General features: G+C 41.1%; 1 protein-coding gene across 7 annotated transcripts in view; it reads left to right on the forward strand.

Annotated features, from left to right (window-relative positions):
• Nucleotides 1–15,035, forward strand: part of ROBO1 (roundabout guidance receptor 1) — a 1,014,318-nt gene that overhangs the window by 891,401 nt on the left and 107,882 nt on the right. For all 7 annotated transcript variants that reach the window (XM_075909735.2, XM_089773438.1, XM_089773439.1 and 4 more), the window contains 2 exons: nt 2,964–3,102; nt 4,802–4,929. In XM_075909735.2, the coding sequence (XP_075765850.1) occupies nt 2,964–3,102; nt 4,802–4,929 (267 nt within the window). The remainder of the gene's footprint in view (nt 1–2,963; nt 3,103–4,801; nt 4,930–15,035) is intronic.

Below are 15,035 nucleotides of genomic sequence, written 5' to 3' on the forward strand. Positions count from 1 at the left end.
CCTGCTGCGCAGGGTCATCCTAGGCTACATTGTTCCCATAGTTAACAACTTTGCTGCCATAGGCTTCCCCAACTCTGGGAGGATCACTGATGATACCCACATTCCCATCCAGGCTTTTGACCAATGTGCCTCAGATTACATCAACCAGACAGGGTACTTTTCAATGGTGCTGCAGGCTTTTGTGGACTACTGAGGCCGCTTCACCAACATCAACATCGGGGGGGGGGGGGGAGGGAGGGAGAAGTGCATGACATCCATGTCTTTAGGAACTCCAGCCTGTATCGGGAGATGCATGCCGGCTCTTTTTCCCTTTTTCAGGGTTTGGTGACACAGGGCTCCCCTAGCTAATGAAACTCTACATGGGCAGCCTGGACCTCACCAAGGAAAGGTTCAATGACAGGCTCAGCAGGGCCCCATCGTGATGGAGGGCACCTTTGGCTGTTTGAAGAAAAAGTTCCGGTGTCTCATCACTCACCTGGACCTCGGCAAACCAAACATCCCTCAGGTGGCGGCGGCCTGATGTGTCCTGCAAAACCTTGCACAGGAACAAGGGGGAGACATACCAAGGTGGAGGGCAGAGTGGCTTACCAGGGCCTTTGAGCAGCCATGCACGGCTGCCATCCGGCAAGCCCATCAGGGCTCTGTGCATCCGGAAGGCCCTAAGGAAGAATTTCAGACGAGGCCAGCTGTGACACTCTCCCCTGGGCCTCCCCACAAGGGTCCTTTGCATAAGTCCTCTGTGCCTTTCCTCCTACACTCCTCCCTTCCCCTGCCCTCCCTTCCCCTGTCCACCCTGCCCACCTTTCCTGTCCCTTTCCCTGCAGACTAAATAAACCAGACTTTTTGTTTTGGAATAATCAGCTGTCTTTTTTTTTTTAATTTGACGTAAATATAACATGGGAGGCACTGGCGAAAGAATCTGGAAGAGGGAAGAAAGGAGAGGAGGGGCTCAGGAATGAGGCTGGGACTGGTGCATGCCTAAGGTGGTCCAACCACCTCATGTGCAGGGCGGCCATAAGAGGGGGAGGCAGGGGAAAAAGCCAGAGGGGCAGGGGTGGAGCAGGAGCGAGTGTGGATGATTTGGGAAGGAGCAGGTGCGGGTAGGCGACTGCTGGACTGCTCAGTTGCAGTTTCAGGTAGTTGATGGCAGCGCTGTATGCTGAGTACATTCTCCGGGCCTGTTTGGACAGTTCCTGCCAAATGGTGTGGTGCAGCTCCAAGTCGGTGTCACCCCTCTACTCTGGCTGCTTGAGAAACCACTGCAGGGCTCGCAGGCAGGTTCCCGCTACAGGTCCTTGTGGGGTCATCTGCGGCAGTGGCTCTCGCACAGCTGGGAGAATGGCCCAGAAGTTGGTGGGTATGCCTCACTAGCAGCTGGTCTGTGAAGAAAATTGAAAAGGGCAGTCATCCCATGAGACAATGTGCATGAAGCCCTGCCCTCATCTCTGAGCTGACACCAAAAGGTCTTGGTTCAGATGATGGTGATGTGCTTCAAACAAGGCCATCGGTGGCCTAGATAATGTACACTGTCCCAGAGGGGCATAGATGTCCGAGGGGAATCTTGCTATCCCCACGTCCAGCGGACAAGCAGGCATGGGAAGGTGCTGACCAGGCCAGGAGCCTACGGGCAGGAGGAGGGTGACGGGAAATTCACCTTACCTTTGTGTCATGCTTTCACCAGGTCTGGCAGTGGTGGCATTCCACAGGAAGAGGACTTCTATCCCTGGCTGCTGGAGGAGAGTGGGGGAGGGTGTTGGGGAGATGTGTGTGAGTGGCAGATGCCGCTTTCCAGGGAGGCTGCTACTGAAGTCCCCTCATCTTCCTCTGCCTAGTAGGTTCCCATGCAGGGGCTGGCTCAGTGTCCTCTGCCTCGCTGCCCTTGATGGGGAGTGGATGCTGCCCCAAGAGTGTGGGCATGACTGTGTGTCATGTACGGCACTGCTGTGTGGTTCCATGAGCTCAGACCCTATAGGAGTGGCTTATAGTGGGAAGGTGTCCCACCATAGAGTTGAGAGTAAGGCAGGCCTCTCCAGAAACCCTATGAGCGGGAGTGCAAGGTTCCTTTGTGGTAGCCTCATGCAGCTGTGTGATCTGGACGGGTATTCTATGTGCACAGGCTGCTGTGTGATCCCCTGGCCGAGAAGGCAAGCGAGGAGCATTCAACCCCTCATCACCTGCCACCTCCTCCCACCTTTATCTAAGGAAAGTAATGGAACTCACCTGATGGGCCTTCCCCGTCTTTGTCTGAACCCTGGGCGACTTCCCAGGAGTGGGGTACCGGCTCCAGGGACAGGATGACCTCCTGGCTCGTGGGCAATGTGTCCAGGCTGGTCTACTTGTCTTCCTCCTTCTTCACCATCTCCTCATCCTCATCCTCCTCGTATACAGCCCCACCCTTTGGGAGGCTTATGATGGGCATCTCCAGGTCGGAGTTCAGGTTGATGGGCCAAGGGGGGAAGGGACTCCCGCACCCCAGCATGCAGTGCAGCTGCTCATAAAAGTGGCAGGTCTGGGGTGCTGCTCCTGAGTGGGAACTCTAGTCTCTGGCTTTTGTATAGGCCTGCCCGAGTTTTTTTTTTTATTTTCATTCCTACCTGCTCCTGGGTGCGTATGTGGCTCTTCTGGCCCAGGCTTGCGACCATCCGGCCGTAAATGTTTGCATTCCTGATCCTGCTACAGAGATCTTTGATCTCACTGAGGTCTGGGGAGAAGAGGCAAACCTCCTTAGGGATAATCTAACACTACTCCTCCCAAGCAACATAACTTATGTCAAGTTAAGCGGAAGTATAGACAAACCCAAAGTCAGGACTCATGTAATTTGCATATTTATGTTACGATTTTTGTTCTTATAACAAAATAGACATTGGTTGCACACAATCTCCACATCAGCTACCCCGAGCCACTGCGTATCTTGCGGTGTAATGTCTTTGGTTGTAATTCAACGTTTCTTTCCTTTCCTTTAGAAAGACCATCTTTTGTGAAGAGACCCAGTAATTTGGCTGTGACTGTAGAAGATAGTGCAGAGTTTAAATGTGAGGCTCGGGGCGACCCTGTACCTACAGTAAAATGGCGAAAAGATGATGGGGAATTACCAAAAACAAGGTGAATATGTTTAGTTACCTTTTAAATAAGATCAGGTTGATATCTAAGAGGGGATCTTGTACTTGTATGGCTGGCCTGGGTTATCTACAAGAACTTTGGTATTTCTCAGTACTATGATCCTCTGCTTACAAATAAAATTTCCTTCTGTTTAAAACTTAGAAACAGCTTGAATTAAAAACTCTACAACTTAGTATCAAAAAAACAAACAAAAAAGCAAAAATATTTAGTTCAAACAGCAGTGTATGGTATGAATAAATTCTGTGCTTGAACTACCGCCTGTGATTATCAAAACTCCTGTAAAATGTCTAATCTTGTAAATATTTTCGAAAGTTTGTTTGTTGGTTTGTCCTGAAAGATCTCCGAAACTGTAAGAGCTAGAAACACCAAATTTTGAACGGATAGTACTGATTTCCTAACTTAAATAACTGGATTGGTTATATCTCGAAATTGGTTACTCCAGAGCCCCAATTGGGCCCCCAGAGCCCCAATTGGGCCACTAATTAGCTTTTAGTAGCGCCTGATCATAGGCATTTGCTAGACTCATCTGTTAAGCATGTCACATAAACTGCAACTACAAGATCCTTTCCCTATGATAACAGAAAATGTAGTAGCTATGTTTATTTCTTAAAGTAATATATAAGAGAAAACTATTTCCAATAAAATATGCTATGTTAATATCATTGACGTAGTTCATTCATCACACCTTTTACTATATTTTCCCTGGGTGACACTGGGTATTTCTGCTAGTAGATAATATAATTAGGCTATGGCACCAACAAGTGGATAATGGAATTTCAATTGATGCAAAATGGAGCCTGCTAATATATAGTGCTGCTCTTAGCAGACTTGCTTTTTTTTTGTGACCAAGTCTGCAAATCACATCTCTTCTGTCATTGGTCTGAGAATGGGAAGTAAAATAATCTTTCTGTAAAAAGAAAATACATTATGAAGATTTTTTTTTCATTTTGTTTGAATTACTAATAATCGGTTTAAAAGTTAGCAGTGTTCTATTTTTCAGCATTTGCAACATTTGGCTTCTTTCACTTTCTGTATCCAAATCCTGTTTCCTGTTAATCCTATTTATAATTTGAACTGAAAAGCCACTGTATATAGCATAAAATAGCTGCTTTCTAGGAAAAGAAACACATTGGCTATATTATACAAATATGAGTAGAAGTGATGGAGGGAGTATTATAAGGCTATTGTTTCTTTATAAATGATTGAATCCATTTGTGTTGTTAGCTTGACTTTAGATGGCATTGCGAGAACAATGCTTTTTTAACCTTTTAAACTGTTATATTTTCTTGTAGCTCCTGATTTTTACATCTTTCCACATGCAAATGAAGAAGAATATAAGGATGACATTTTTTGTTTCAGAAATATCATTACTAAATGCACTGTAAATTAAAAAAAGCTTTTTTAGGGCAAAGTATAATGTCACTTATACTCAATTCAGCAGTCAAATACATTTACTTTACTAGAGATGGTCTTGTTTTTCCAATTGTGAAATCGGAAGTAGGCTCTCAAATATGTTGTTTTGAAATATGTTTCCATGGTATGAATGCAATATGCATGTTTCATGTGTTGCTTAAATATAAAGGCAAAACCTTCTTGTGCTTGTGCATCATACGTTGAGAAAACTATAAGTTTTATTTATGATGTATATAGTCATGCTTATTTGCTGTTATATATATTTAAGATATGAAATCCGTGATGATCACACCTTGAAAATCCGGAAAGTTATGGCAGGAGATATGGGGTCTTACACTTGTGTTGCTGAAAATATGGTTGGAAAAGCTGAAGCATCAGCAACTCTAACAGTTCAAGGTAAGACAGTTTCTTTATATAATAATGCTTAATATCAGAAAAAGGAAAACATGGATTTTCTATACAATAACTTTATTAGAGACATAAGAGACATTTAATGTGATAGGCTATGTTATCAAAAAATACAGAAAGATCATTTTGGTTTGATTATTTGAGCCCTGTTAAGCAATTGAGGCATTTCAGTTATTTTTTTCAGAAGCATGAAAAGAATTATGTTCAATGCTGGGAAGAGAAGGGAATGCATTTTGAAATCTGATGTCATTAGAAGCATGTTATTTCTAATCTTTGTTTCTAAAAGAGAAGTGGGCAATAATTTTTGAGCGGGGGCCATGGACAGAAAGGGACGGAGCCTTTAAATTGCAGGAGTTGAAAGGGCTCACACCTCCCCTGCGGCTCCCAGGCATCACGTTAGCCAGGAGCTTGACCTGCAAGCCCTTTCAATTCCTGCTATTTAAAGGGCTCACTGTTCACAGCCTCACTGTTAGTCCACGAGCCCTTTCAACTGTTTCAATTTAAAGGGCTCGTGTCTTCCCTGGAGCTGTTGCCTGCCATCCACGGGGAAGGCGCAAGCCCTTTAAAGAGAAGCAGTTGAAAGGCCTCGTGTGGCTCTGGCTCCTAGTCAATGCGCTGGAGTGGGGCCTGGAACAGCCACACAGGCCGGATCAAAGCCCCCGGATCAGCAATCTACTGAGTGGCTTTTGCCCACACTGATCTGAAAGCTTAGGAGACAGGACAACTTCTTCCACCTGGCTGTGACTGTTCTCAACTCAGATTGTTTTAACTGGATAAAATATTATGATTTCAAGTATCTGTTGGATTTTTTATTTAAATTAGTAAAGGTGACATTTTTTAAAATTCCCAAATGGTAAGCTATTTCATCATTTTATGTGGCATCTTTATTACTGAAAGTTTGCAACCATGGTAGCCTATTTTGTATGATCCTCTGCTAATCTCTTGTGGTGATTTTATTAACTGTAGAAAAAGTATATACTTGAGAAAGCTCAGTGGTTTGAGCGTTGGCCTGCTAAACCCAGGGTTGAGAATTCAATCCTTGCAGAGGTCATTTAGAGATTTGGGGCAAAAATTTGAGAGGGATGGTACTTGGTCCTGCTGTGAAAGCAGGGGACTGGACTCGTGATCTTCAAGGTCCCTTCCAGTTCTAGGAGATAGGCAATCTCCATTAATTTTAATTTATTTTACTTGGTTGTTAGGTGTTACAAAACAACTGAGAAGAACAAATAAAAACACAAAGAAAAAATGGTATCTTTGGCACAGTTCAGGTACTATATTGTGAATGGGGAAGGGAAAGCATGCATTCACACAGAGAAGTTTAATCAATCAACCAAAACAAAGAAAAATGCCCTGATTGCAACTAAAAATACATTTTTCTTTTGTTTACTCACAATCCCTTCATGGTCCAGTCCCCTCACATGCCTTTGAGGCATGGTAGTCCTGCCTGGGTGTAAATCATTTTCTTTCTCCCAACTCCTGTCTTAAAACTCACATAAAGAGAAACAGCAGCCAGTATATATTTACAATTTAAATTTCAGGACTGTTTCCCATTGGTTCTTCTGGCTCCCTGCCAACAACACCCTTAGCTACCTGAATTTAACCCTGTAGTCACCGAGTGCTGGCCAGCACTCCTCCTATCCATCACAGTATCTTAGATACATGCAATGCTAGGTAGCTTTTACAATCTACAATGTTTTTCTTTTTAAGGGTTTGGATACACAGGTTGTAAAGTCTGACAAATCTCAAACATTTTTTCATTACATCTGACAGGGCTTACAAGCCTTCATTCCCATATGCTTTTTAATAGTTCAGCGGCTAGTCAATCACAACCTAGAGCTTTTCCAACCAGTTGTTTTTTATTGCTGCAGTGAATTTTTCCATCCCTTATTGTCAGGCTTAATTGATTGATCTCTATTTGAAGTTTTTGAGTGTATCATCACCGTATAAATATATAATTTTGCCATCTATCTTGTCTTTAGAGTCTGTCAGATAGTGTCAATTTTTTCCCCTGCAGGGTCATATTGATCTCTTTTCTCGTCTAGCAAAGGTTATTTTCTTTTAATTCATCTCACTTTGTTTGTTTTCTTTATCCTGTTGTTCATTATCTATCATTTTTCATTCAGTCATTCAGACTTTGCTAATCTGCATTTATTCTGTATCATTTGGTTTTGTCTTTGGTATTCCTCTTTTTCTGTTACTGAGCTCTGGGTTTTTTTCTTTCCTTCTTTTGTCTAGCTGAACAATGATTTCATTTGTTGCCCATGGATTTTTCTTAGCTACAAACTTCTTCCCTACATGTTCATCTCCAGCTTCTTTAATCGCATATTTCTAATGTTCTCCAGCTTCTTGGAAGTCACTTTTTCTTAGTAGTGACTATATATTGCACGATTTGTCAGAGATTCAGGGTTCCATCCTAGATAGCTTTTGACTGTCTGTAATTCTTTTTTTCAGTTTGGTATCCAGACTTCTCAATAGAATCTATACTTGGCATAATTTTTACTCTTGTAACACAGTTCTGTATGCCTACAGTTGATAGTCATAAAATCAGTTTGTTTATATACATCTCTCCTGATAATTCCCATGCATAGTGAGATTAGTTATATTGAACGATGTTTTATAACTAATACGTACATTTAATACACTAAACCCGATTGATATAATTCCTGTGGTTTTTTTCATATTAGTAATCTTTTAAAGCATACTGCATCACTGCTATTCCTTTGAATGGTAAAAATCAAGAAGAAATGAAAGAATTGATATGTGTAAAATGTTTTCATTGCCTTTGTATACACAGTCCAGATGTTCACCATTAAAATAATCCCTCTCTTCCTTTCTCAGCTAGCAGACGGTCACAATTATGTCATGTTGATGCCTTTTTCCCAAGCTAGTAGATATGATGTTCTTTTGACTTTTTCTATATTCAGCAGGAAGGAGTTCTGGGGAAATATAGGCTTAAAATATTTTATTGAGTAACAACTCTTATTTTGTCACATTTACTGTAGCAGTGAAATTATGCTCATAAAGTGCTTAGATTGTTCCTATGTCTGAGTCTAGAAATCCTCAGTGTTACCACCTTTTCTCAACACTCTCATCTGCGGCTCTAAAGAAGTAAAAGGTATCTGGAAGTGGATACTTCTGTTGTGAAGTTCTCATACAAATTCCCCAGGGGCTCGTCTACACTGGCCCCTTTTCCGGAAGGGGCATGTAAATTTCAGCAGTCGTCGTAGGGAAATCCGCGGGGGATTTAAATATCCCCCGCGGCATTTAAATAAAAATGTCCGCCGCTTTTTTCCGGCTTTTAAAAAAGCCGGAAAAGAGCGTCTAGACTGGCCCCGATCCTCCGGAAAAAGTGCCCTTTTCCGGAGGCTCTTATTCTTACTTCAAAGTAAGAAGTAAGAATAAGAGCCTCCGGAAAAGGGCACTTTTTCCGGAGGATTGGGGCAAGTCTAGACGCTCTTTTCCGGCTTTTTTAAAAGCCGGAAAAAAGCGGCGGACATTTTTATTTAAATGCCGCGGGGGATATTTAAATCCCCCGCGGATTTCCCTACGACGACTGCTGAAATTTACATGCCCCTTCCGGAAAAGGGGCCAGTGTAGACGTAGCCCAGGTGTTTTTAGGTGTTTTTCACACAATCAATAGCTCCTATGTTATTTTCTTTAAGGACTCACAAATTAAAAACAATTTGAATTATTTTCAAGATACTTTATTAGGTTATATCCCAAGACCAACTCTTAGTCTTGAAACCAAGATGCTGCTATTAAAACAGCTAGTTTTGTGCGTGATTCTGCTGCTACACTTTTGGAAATAATCTGTGACCACACTTCTGTAAACACTTACGCAAGTGAATAAATGTAAACACGTTGAGTAATCCTATTTTTTCAGTGGACTTAATAATATGTAGAAATACTTAATTACGTAAATGTTTACAAGATCAAAGGAGGATGGGTGAAGGCCTGTTTCCCCAGAATACCATAATGCTTGTTTGGAATAGGCCTATTACCTAAGCCCAGATATTGTAACATACTTAAGCTATGATAGGCCCATCTCTAGTCTGAAAAGCCCTTAAAAAACATGCTTCAGTCATGTTTACTTAACAGGACTTAAGCACATGATTTGGCTGAATAACGTGCAATTTTTTAAATCCCTTTGTATGCTGTACGTAGCAGCAATAGGTTTTTAATAGCTTTATTTTTTCCTCATGGGAAAAGATGGTGCAACTTTGGAGGGCTTGGATTTATTATCTTCATTATATTTATGGGTGAATATTTCTTCATCTTCCAATATAGAAAGATCAGATTTTGTATACTTATTAAGGTGTTTGGGGTTTTTTTAATTTTCAGAATGGGCACCCAGAGTATAAGACACATGGTTGGAGAGTGCTCTAATGGAAGTTCTATCCATGGAGTATGGATATAGAGCAATTATGTTGCTTCCTATTGCAGTTTCAATATTTAAACATTTGCCTTCATTCTGAATTTTAATCTTGAGAAAATAACATTATATGTTTAACCCTACACAGTGAAACTTAGTATTTGAAGTTTCATTTGGAAAGAGTTGATTGGGATCAGTTTATTTATTTGAATAAATTGGGCTTGTCTTTTCTAGTATAGAAGAAAGTACAGCAATAATTAAATGAAACTTTTTTTTTACTTCAGAATCTATTTTGTACAGAAAGCATTGGTCAATGGTGTAGATTAGATCCTTTGGGCATTTTTATATCACAAAATTGAACAAGATATAGACCTACACACATCAGGAGAACTCTCATTACTGTACTTACATGGCAGTTGTGCTTTTTCATAAGGATTTGTGTTATACATTAGATACTTATGGCGCAGGATCCAGTAACAGTTTGGCTCAGAGAAGCAGGAAGCACGGAGTGGAGGACAATGAGCATGTGTGATAGCACTAGCAGCAGGGTTGAGGGGAAAAAAAGGAGAGAAACTTGTTTAAAAAAAATCGCTGCACTTTTAAATTATCTCGCTCCACCAGCACTCGCAGATGCCGCCGGCCATCTTTTTGAGGAAAAAAAAGGCCACGGTGCTTTTAAATTACCATGCTCCTTGCTCCCCCTGTTCTCACAGATGTTTCCGGCCTTCTGTCCAAGGAAAACAGAAAATACTGGACATTTTACATGTCCAGTATTCTCTGGTTTGTTTTTTTTATAGGACATACGGCCAAAATACCAAAATGTCTGTGTGAAAATTGGACATCTGGCAACGCTAGCTAGACTAGCAGCTGAAAGTAGGTATTTCTCAGCTGAGTAAGAGGATAGTAATGGCCCTAAAAACCCCTCTGCACCAGGATTTCTACACTCTGGGAACATTGCCTACACGTTTATAGGAGGTATATTAAGTAGTGCCCCCCATAATACTTCCAGACATTCTGTAAATTCCAAATTTGGGGAATTATTGATATTTTCTTTCCCCCTGTAATTTTACAGATTAAAATAATTTTATTGCAGCCACAATCCTATTAGTAGATGATTTGGAATTTTGTATTAACCAGGAAATTGAGTCCCATTCATATAGTCTTCTACTGTGTATAATTGAAAAGGCTTCCATCCTTGAACAGTTTGCCAAGCAATCTCAATTTATCTTTAGAAAGCCAAAGCATTAAGAAAGTCTAATCTATTGTTGTTTGTTTCTGGTCTGATAAGAATGAAGAGGTGTCTTACTTCACTGTTTCTCATGGGGTTACGCTTTTCCAGTACACAAATAGGAGCAGGGGTGGATATAGGGCAGGGCGAAGGGGGCGGCCACCCTGGGCCCCGCGCTTCAGTAAGCCCTGGTCATGTGCCGTGGCGCCACTGCGCATGCGCCGTGGCAAAGGGGGGGGGGGCGCGGAATTATGCTGTCCGGGGCCCCGCAAAACGGTCATCTGCCCCTGAATAGGAGTCAGGCAGAGGTTTCATAGTACATGTGGCTATTCAGTACTGACTGACTACTGCTTGGTCCTAAACTGGATGCCTAATTCACTCAGCCCATGATGCAGTCTGTTGGAGAGAGTTTGTCTGTCTGTCTGTTCAAGAACTCCTAAACAGTAAGAGTTAAGATTGTCAAATTCAGAGCACAGCTTCCTTTTACCGTAACTGAAAGCAAGGCAAGAGTTTCTTTGTGTCAGTAAAATGGGATGTGCCTGGAATGGGATTGTTTCTCAGAAAACCAAACAGAAAAGAGAAAGAATCACCAGGCAGGTAAAAAGAGCTGGAAGGAGATACCCTCCCCATGGAACTGCCCCAGCCATGACCATCTCACCCCCAGGGCACAGTTTAGGGAAGGTGAGAGGGCTTGGAGTGAAGAAGAAAGTGCACAGTTTGCTGCATTTCTCACTCTGACTGAGGAACGTAGGGGAGCAGATGAACCTGGACTTGGCCCACCCAGAAGACATGCACCTCTCCTCTGGCTGTGCTTTCTGGAGCTGCAGTGGGCATGGTGAGACGCCAAGCTGCTGTAGTGAGAGAAGGCTGGAGTAGTCTTTTCTCGCTGTGGCAGCCTACATGCTGAATGCCTCATTCTCTGTCCCACACCAGAGCAATGATTTAAATGAAGCCCACTGGGGCTCTTGTACATTTCAAGAAGGCCCACTGACTCCAGGCTGCACAAGGCAGGCCATCTTTGAAATGTACAATAGTCTCCAGGGTGGGCTCTTGTGCATTTCAAAGCAGAAGTGCCCTCATGGAGCCTGGGGCCAGCGGGGGACTCAGAGTCCCCCGCTGACCAGGACTTCATGCAGCACAGCTGCTTTGAAATGCCATGCAGAGCACAGGGTCAGCTGGGAACTCCTCAGCTGACCCCGGACTCCGCACGACATTTCCCAGGAACCCGGGGTCGGCGTTTCAAAGGGGCAGCACCATATAGCTGAACCAGGGATCAGTTGTGTGGCGCTGCCACTTTGAAGTACACTCTCTTCTCCCTCTTTGCTGCCTCTATCTGATAGAGGCAGCAAGGGTGGGGAATTGACTAGTCGACTGGACTATCCGATAAGCTTTTGCTTTTTGAATAGTTGACTAGTCCTTAATATCGTTAATCAGAAATATCCTTTCTGACTGTTTTGAGGGAATTACTACCATGTTCATTATTTATGCATGAATACACACAATCTCATTGAAACCTCTAGTTGCAAGTTCTATAATGCAGCAATCATATATAAAAAGAGACAAAAAGTACTAACTATTTATAACTAATAATCACTACTCTGAAGTGAGATAACTTAGCTATTAATATAGATAGCAGAAAGTCTTAAGCTATTAATGTTACAAAAATCATGTTTAAACATGTTAGATAAATTTGGAACCCACTATAGAGATGAGGAGTACCCAAACAAATCCCAGAATCTGAACATCTTTGGATTTTTGAAGATGAGTTGGGTTGCTGATTTGGATCAGACTTCCTGATTTGAGTCTCCTTCTAATTCAAATGTATTGTTACATTCCATTTTACTGACACTTTTGAAAGCAGACCTAGAACTCATAGGTCATATCCTGCCTATGATTCCCATTTAAAACATAGGCAAAATTATAAGCCGCAAATGAGTGTCCTGTCAAAAGTAGTGATTCTTTATTAACAAATTTATAAAAAGACAAATGAGGGAAAGCACAACTTGTGCTTTTATAGTGTAAGGAACAGCCATTTTGTGCTTAATGACTGCCATAACTGTGACAGCACTTGAGATTTCTATCAGTGATCTGCTGCATACATTATTTCAAGTGAACTGTTATAAATCTTGAGAGAGATAAGAGGGGTAAGGTAATATTTTTATTGAACCAATTTCTGTTGGTGAAAAAGACAAGGTTTTGTGCTTACACAAAGGTCTTCAAAACCATTTAACACAGCTTAATAAATTCATACGTTTTAAAAAATAGGGTGTTAAATTAATTAAGAAATTGTTAAATGTGATATTCTCAAACTTTTCCATTTTAATAGATTATCTCATGATTTATATTCCCTACCATTCATGATCTTTGGGACTAATTTCCCTGCCAGCAGTTTCTGCACAATATCTCATAAGAGTTACAGTAATTGCTTACAGGGAAAGAAACGATAGAAAAGTTTTTCTTAATGGTAAGTCCCTGAATTCAAGATAGTTACTGGAAACAAGGAGGAGAACCAGCTGCCTCTTAGAAAATCATTTCAAGTGCTGTGGACCAACAGTAGAGTTGCCAGATGGTTTCAACAAAAATACCGAATACACTTGACATTACATCACAATCTACATTACATCTTATTTAGAAAATTTATATTTTCTCATTTATATTTTTTCAATTTATTTCCCGAACAGAGAACTCAAAAACTGGACTGTCCAGTTAAAAACTGGACTCCTGGAAATCCTAACCAACAGTAGTCTAAAGACCACACTCTTCAGAAGTGTGACATCAAAAACACCTTAAAGCCAAGGGTTTTTGACAACTTGTAAGTCATATCCTGCCTATAATTCCCAATCAAAACACAAGCAAAATAGTAAGCCACAAGTGAATATCCTGTAAAATGTGGTGATTCTTTATTAACAAATTCTTATTCTGTTTTGCTAAGGAGCATGTTTACTGTACCATTTTTTGTGACTGGTATGTTTGGGCATTAAAATTATTTCATTATGCATTGAATAATAGCTGTAGCAGCTAGAGGAACGAATTAAGAAGTAAACACAGTACTCTTAGAAACCTTCATAATGCAAGCAACAGCATGTAACTAAGCACTATGTCATGATCCTGTACTGCAAGAAAAAACATGTTGCTGCAAGTCTAAATGACATACACTGTGAATGTAAACGCTGATTTCTGCAGGAGCAAAATACTTACTTCTATTGGTATCCTCTTGTATTTGCTGTGAATGGCTGCAGAGGTACTCCCAAGACTGTAGTCCAAACATTTTCCTTCTTATGAAACATGCCCCATCAGTCATGCACACGCTGTATGATATACAAGAGTCATTTGCCACTACTTGATATTACTGAGGCTTACATCATACATACTTCTATTTGTCTTTCTCTGACTGGGTACCCCTGCTTCTTAATGCAAATCTGATCCTTCTTGTATTGGCTTTTTTTTAAATCTAACTGCCAGCTCACTCTGATGGCACTACGAAGGTTCTGCAGGAGGTTGGAAGTCCAGTCTTTTGTCACTATGCAAATCAGTCAGTTCCACAGAGTTCCCTCCATTAATTCTCCTTTCTGTGAAGTATTTTATGGCCTTGTTTCTTCCCCTCCCTCCAGCCTACTAGTAGTTTTGGTACTCCCTTTGGCAGGTGTTAAGAGAAAATATTGAATATTGTTGCTCAGTATTAACAGGCAGCACTTCCATTCTCTAAAATGCAGCTAAATATATCCAGCTCTGAACAGACTAAGCTCTGAACAGACTCAGTTAATATATCCTGAAAACAGTGGAGTAGTAACTAAATCAAAGGATTTTCTCTTCCCAAAGATGTGGTTCCTTCCCTGTGCAGATCTTTTTCTGGCATGACTAACAGGAAAATGGCCAAGTTTGTTACTGACCATGGCATAACCAGGTTGGTTGATTCCAGATTTTTACATCTCTTTTTACTATCTATAATTAGAAGTTCCTGACAGTTTATGGTTTGTTATATGGGTTTAAAAGATTAACCAACAAGAAAAGCAATTGAAGTAGGTCTGCTCTATGGGAACTCCATTTTTTTTAACTTGTTAGCAATGCTTTTTTAATTTTTTTTATTCGGGTCTCTTTAAAACTGTATCTCCTTCACTTGTCAGTATTCTTTAGCAGGTATCACAAATAACATTTTTAAGATTCAAAAGTTACTTCATTGTAGTGATTTACCGTCCTTCCTTTTTACTGAGTGTTTGCAGCCATTGATCATGGAGTCTTCTCCACTGTTCACAAAAGGCTTTAATGTATTGTCAGCATAAGGTTTTCATTTGTTAATCTGCAATTGTGCTGTTTAGTTTTAGCGTTAGCAATGCAGCCCTAACGGATTTTGTTTTGAGAGACAGAAAACATTTTCCATGGGTTTTAAATCATCTTTCTTGGGAAGAGAAATGTGGTACCCTAACCAGGTGACTAAGGAAAATTATCTATTTTTAAAAAATTAAGAAAAACATGTTAGAAGGTTCATAGGAGTTA

This window comes from Pelodiscus sinensis, chromosome 1 (genome assembly GCF_052426305.1).
Source record: "Pelodiscus sinensis isolate ZL-2025 chromosome 1, ASM5242630v1, whole genome shotgun sequence".
Taxonomy (NCBI): domain Eukaryota; kingdom Metazoa; phylum Chordata; order Testudines; family Trionychidae; genus Pelodiscus; species Pelodiscus sinensis.